The sequence below is a fragment of the Benincasa hispida genome, chromosome 2 (genome assembly GCF_027475165.1).
Source record: "Benincasa hispida cultivar pf3 chromosome 2, pf3_genome.v1.1, whole genome shotgun sequence".
NCBI classification, from domain to species: domain Eukaryota; kingdom Viridiplantae; phylum Streptophyta; class Magnoliopsida; order Cucurbitales; family Cucurbitaceae; genus Benincasa; species Benincasa hispida.
The window spans coordinates 29,463,151-29,469,360 of NC_143479.1; the positions used below are offsets into that span (position 1 = coordinate 29,463,151).

A 6,210-nucleotide genomic window follows, 5' to 3' on the forward strand; every position below is an offset into this window, starting at 1 on the left:
CAGGTACACTCGCTCTACTTGTAGATTGCTTTACTGGCTCTTCATCTATTCCATCTTGATTTAATGGTGATTCTATCTAGCGAACCTCAGGTTTGTGACAGTCCTGTGATCCAAGTCGAATTTCATCTTCAAACTTTATGAATGCACATTTGTCGCCATCATGTATGGGTCCTCACTTAATTGTCCTACTACTTTGTCTTTCCCAAATACGGTGGAGTGCTCATCATAATGGGGGAATGGCTTGTTCAACACACTGTTCGCATTGGGATGACACTGCATTGATACACATACACATTGTTAATATTTATATTATAACATGTACCCATACATTTTTTTCTAGAATCTTACACGAACCCAAAGATCGAAAATCTCCCTCTCAACCTAGACATATTTGAACTCTTCGTTCCAGCCGAACCCTGACTGACTTAACATCTCTAATACTGCATTGTATTATTTCTTCAGACTCCTCACCTTGCACTCAATGGTGTTCAGATTCAGTGTGCACCCAGGCACTTTCTCATGCAGAATTCACTCCAAGTGCTGTAGGTATCCTGGTCGAAACACCCCATTTTCGGACCTCCAACCGATCTCCATAAAATACAATAGGGCTTCCACCAACTTAGCGTCCTCCACCTTTGACCATACGTGTTTAGGCCTCCTACCATTACCTGCCATTATGTTGCATGCATACGTTTGTTGAATGAAAAGATGCTATAAATTAAACACATACACAAATGAAGGATAAACTGCTGAAATTATATGTTCCAATTTAACTTGTTCACACAGAGTCTTCGTATAAAAACATTTTCACAACATACTTGGAATGCTCCATAGTTAAATTCCATTTAGTAGTAAAAGAAAAGTAAGCAAAGAACATTGAATAATCAGGCTCTTTGCCATTAAGTAAACATTTCAACTCCCAAGTCATCCTTGAACTTTGTCCATTCCTTTGATGATTCAACAAATTCAATATCATCCCCATCAAGAAAACAGATGCAGAATTCTCCTCATCAGGCACGTCAATCATTGCACTGATTCCCATCTCCCTTGTGATCAAGTTGTGAATAAGGCAACATGCAATTATTGTTCGACATTGGACTTGTATTGGGTAGAATGATTTTCCCCTAAGAATAGCCCACCACCCCTTTAGCAACCTAAACGCTCGCTCGATAAAGTTTCTTACTGAAGAATATTTCATGTTGAAAAATTCTCTTGTAATTGTCAGTGCATTTCTTGCTCCACGCCAATTGGAGAGATGGTATCGTTCCCCTCCATACGACGCCATGTGAACCCTGAACCCTAATTTCTCTACTTGAGTATGTTCCCTACTGAGACCAGTATGGTGAGTAGGTTGATGTGGAAACTAATGTGTAATTATAGAGAAAAGGGTGAAAAAGTAGAAGAAAAGTGCGAATTTGAAAGCTTGACTTTTGGGTAAATCTTGGAAAATTTGGCTAAGTATAACCCATGTGTTGAAAGCAAGAAAATTGACTAAGTGTTGTCCATGCGTTGGCCTTGATCATTTAGAGGTTATTTGGGGCATTGAAGGAAGCCAAAGTGTGGCCAAGAACAACGCATGCGGCAGCCAAATATCTTGAGAGGTTAGAACAACGCATGCGACGACCTCAAGTTACGCATCTAAGGGCCCTTGATGTTGGACACGATGGTATGCGCATATGCGGCTGAAGGAAATGCATTGGTAGTATGCGCTGATGCGGTGATGTGACGACATGCAGTGGTGCGGTGCTAGGCACGCGGCGATGGATGGCATGTGGCAATAGAGGCATGCAGCGATGGACGCGGTAGTGCTATGCGATGGTATGCAACGATGGATGCAACGGATGTGATGGACGTGATGGACGTGGCAGTGCTATGTGATGATATGCAGCAATGGATGCGATGGATTCGGCAGTGCTATGCGGCGGTATGCGGCAACACTATGCATTGGTGATGTGCTATGCGTTGGACATGTGCTATGCATTGGACATCCGAAGGCATGTGGGCACATAGGACAAGCTAGTAGTATGCGTTGAAGGAGTGTTGGTCATTATCCTAGTTGAGCGCATAGAGCAAATATCACACCCCCTCCTAGATTATCCTTTTATTTTGGAAGAGGGTATGATCGTGGTAGCTACTAGCCCTACTGCCAGCACTCACCACCCAAGCCTTCTAATCTAGATACCAACCTATTCATTTTATTAGTAATATACGCAAACAGCTAACCTCCCCCTTAAGTTCTTACGAAGATTACATAATTACAAGCATACAACCAAGACATCACTTTTATAGAAAAATATTCACAGGTGGCCCAAACATTTCTACAGAAACCCTAGTCCCTGATAAAACATGTGTACATAAACGGATTATCAACCTAAGTCTTTTAATAAGCCAAGTTTTTCGGTGGCAAGCAATAGTAGGATCAACCTTGAGGAAACTGACCCCTACTTGAAAAGAGGAAACATAAAAATTCTGTGAGCTAAAAGCTCAGTGAGTGATTATAGAATCGTAAAGCAACAAGCGTAGCATCACTACAAACATGTAAATATACCAATGTGTAAACTCAAGCATTTGTCTCTATATGTAGCTGTAAACCATTCTCAGACATCACTAAACATTATTATTCCCTAGTTGAGAACGAGGCTAAACGCTTTAGCTCCCAAACGTTTATTGCCGACCAAGAGACCCATACTTCGATCTCTCATTCATAACTGCCTACGTGCACGTGGCCACACTAAGTACCATCATATTTTAGGTACTTCTGCTCAGACACCTTCTCAAATTTGTCCTTCAGTATCGAGCTACTATGATACCTTCTCATATGTTCTTCGGTATCAAATTGACCAGATACCTCCTCAAATGTTCTTCAGTATCAAATTGGCTAGGTACCTTCTCAAATGTCCTTTGATACAAAATTGGTTAGATACCTTCTCAACGTCCTTCGATATCAAATGAGTATTTTGTAACATCAAATTAAGTTCCATTGCCTAGTATTTACACAGGAGCTGTTCCATTGCCACTCATTTACACAAGAACTCATTCTCTCATAGCCTTCCTCTATGAAGCATATATCAAAATTAGAAACATAGATTTTGTAATGGTTACAAGACATACCTTGGCCTGGGTTACACACATATAAGCTGGGAAACATGCATTAAGTTATTCTCCAACCATTTGTTGCTTGAGGAAGTATAAATTCATCATTTATGTCACTGTGCTTTACTTGATCATATATGCATGAGTAATGGAAACCTTAACTTTACTTAGTCACTCACCGTTCGTCAGGCTCTTATTGGTTTACACGCTTCCCCTAGCTTTTCTTGGCCTGAAAAGATATAATTCCTAATTAAACTACTTAGAATTCCTAGTAAAATACCTTAAATAATTCATTTATTAAAGGAACTTCCATCAACACACACAGCTTTACTAGCGAGATCCCCCAAGGTCGGCGAGATCCCCCTGAGCGATGCTAGTGAGATCCTCTAGAGCGATGCTAGCGAGATCCTCTAGAGCGATACCAGCGAGATCCTCTAGAGCGAGATCAAGCTTTTCCTGTCAAATTTTCATCTTACTGATACTCACCTTAATTCCTAGCGAGATTTCCCCCTAGATCGAGATCCTCCTTACAAAATCAGAAATATTTCCTTTATAAGCGAGATCCTCATGCCTAAATCTCGCTATAATCCTCCACGATGAACTGCTTGTTTGTTCTTCACAAGCAGCTGTCTGCTTATGCACCAATTCCCTGTTATAACTTCAAAAATTGATAACTCAAAATCCTGAGCTCTTTTCAAGAAACTTCCTTCTATAAACATGTTTAGATTTGAGTAACTTTCTTACCTTAAAATTTCAGCCAAGAATTCCTTATAGTTTGGCTTGAAACATCCAAACTTCACCTCAGGCTCTAATTAATTCGAGGTTCTGCCTCTTCCGCAAATTCTCCACTTTTGTTCTTCTCCTCTTGGAATCTTTCTCCAACAGGACAACCTTGAAAACTAGATTCTCCCAGCTTTCAAATGGCACCAAATTTGCTAAATTTGCTCTTGTCAATTGCCGAAACCATGCTTTTGAAATTTCACTTCCCTTTAAATCTTTCTGCCACTTCCTGAGTTCAAAGAGTAGATTGCCACGTCACTCCACACTTAGTGCCTCCAGCCAGACTAATGATTGATTTTTTCATTTAATATATTTTCCTTCCCTTCCTTCATAATCCCTATAAACAATATGAATTTCTACTTAATAAATATGTAATATAACATCCCTTTGGCTAAACATGCTTATCTAGGGAACCTAAGTTCGGGGTTTACAATCATCTCCCCCTTAAAAGAAATTTCGTCCTTGAAATTTACCTGATATTTCATTTGAAAAGATGAGGGTATGTCTTCCTTATTTACTCTTCAGGTTCCTAGGTTGCTTCCTCAATCCCGTGATCATGCCATAACACATTCACCAAAGGAATCGTCTTATTTCTGAGTACCTGATCTTTCCTATCCAAAATCTCAATGGCCTCTTCCTCGTAAGATAAATCTTCTTTGAGTTGTACTGGTTGTGTTGCTAGTATGTGCATAGAATCAGGCACGTATTTTGTTAGCATCGACACATGAAATACGTCGTGAATACGAGCTAGCTCCATCGGCAACTGCAACCTATAAGCTGTTGGACTAACTCGTTCCACAATTTCATATGGTTCGATATATCGTGGACTTAACTTCCCTTTTCTCCCAAACCGGAGAATTCCTTTCCATGGGGATAGCCGGAGAAATACCCGTTCTCTAACTTCAAATGCTAGTTATCTTCGTTTATTGGCGTAGCTCTTCTGTTTATCGCGAGCCACCTTAAGATTATCCCAGATAAGTTTCACATTTTCTGTTGTTTGTTGAAGTAATTATGGACCCAGTAATTGTCGTTCTCCGACTTCGTTCCAGCATACTAGAGTCTTGCAGGGTCGGCCGTACAATGCTTCATAGGGAGCCATTCCGATACTAGAATGGTAGCTATTTTTTTAGGCAAATTCAATCAACGATAAGTGTGTATCCCAACTTCCTTTGAATTGTAGTACACAAGCTCTTAACATATCTTCCAGTGTCTGTATAGTTTATTTCGACTGTCCATCTGTTTGCGGATGAAAAGTTGTACTGAAATGCAATTTAGTGCCCATAGCCTTCTGTAAACTAGGCCAAAATTTTGAAGTGAACCTCGAGTCCCGATTCGACACTATCGACACTGGGGCTCCATATTGACCGATTATCTTATCCACATAAATCTTAGCTAGACAGTCTAGTGTAAAAGTAACTTTTACTGGTATGAACTTGGTCGTCTTAGTTAGTTTATCGACTATTACCCAAATGCCATCAAATCCTGAGGGCGTCTTAGGCAATCAAAATAGAAAGTCCATTGTCACATGCTCCCACTTCCACTCAGGCACTAGAAGTGAATTGAGTAATCCTGCTGGTCTTTGTCTCTCAAGTTTTACTTGTTGACAGACTATACATCGATCCACATATTCTGCTATGTCTCTCTTCATCCCAGGCCACCAGTAAGATTTCTTCAAAGTTCTATACATCTTGGTGCTACCTGGATGCATGACGTAAACGGAACTATGTGCTTCCTCTCGAATGACTTGTTTAAGCTGTAGCTTGTTAGGCACACACATTCTCCCCTCCTTTTCTAGTACATTGTTTGTTCCCAATTGAAAGTCAACCCTGATGCCTTTACTCAAATTATCAGCAATCTTCTAAAAATCAGGGTCTTCCAACTGATCCCACTTAAGGTTTTCTACTAAGGTCGGCCTTATCTGGAAAGTAGTTATCATTCCTCTTGACGGTTCCTTTGATAAGGCGATTCTAGAATTCTTAAACTCCTACAATAACATTCCTCTTATTGAACCAATAATGGCCTTGGGTCCCAAGGATTTCCTATTTAGTGCATCTGCCACAACATTGGCCTTACAAGGGTGGTACTCGATGGAACAATCATAATCTTTAATCAATTCAATCCATCTTTGTTGTCTTAAATTCAACTCTTTTTGATCAAAGATATATTTTAAACTTTTGTGATCTGTAAATATCCTGCAACGCTCTCCAAATAGGTGATGTCTCCACAACTTCGAGAGCCAAAACAGCTGCTGCCAACTTCAGATCATATGTGGGATAAATTCCCTCGTGTTTCTTAAGTTGACGAGAGACATATGCAATCACCTTCCCATCCTGCATC

The 6,210-nt window shown here is 40.2% G+C and overlaps 1 protein-coding gene across 1 annotated transcript; it reads right to left on the reverse strand.

Annotated features, from left to right (window-relative positions):
* Positions 1-4,402: 4,402 nt before the first annotated feature.
* On the reverse strand, positions 4,403-4,972 carry LOC150037796 (uncharacterized). Its single transcript, XM_090311030.1, has 2 exons — positions 4,891-4,972; positions 4,403-4,734 (listed from the first exon to the last, which is right to left on the reverse strand). Exons 1-2 carry the CDS (start codon positions 4,970-4,972, stop codon positions 4,403-4,405), a joined length of 414 nt encoding a protein of 137 aa, XP_090167156.1.
* Between the last annotated feature and the right edge of the window lie 1,238 nt (positions 4,973-6,210).

Coding starts and splice junctions, on each gene's coding strand:
- LOC150037796 (XM_090311030.1), bottom strand. CDS start 4,972: ATGGCTCCCTATGAAGCATTGTACGGCCGACCCTGCAAGACTCTAGTA. Junction 4,735..4,890: donor CGGAGAACGACAATTACTGG/GTCCATAATTAC, acceptor CCCCATGGAAAG/GAATTCTCCGGTTTGGGAGA.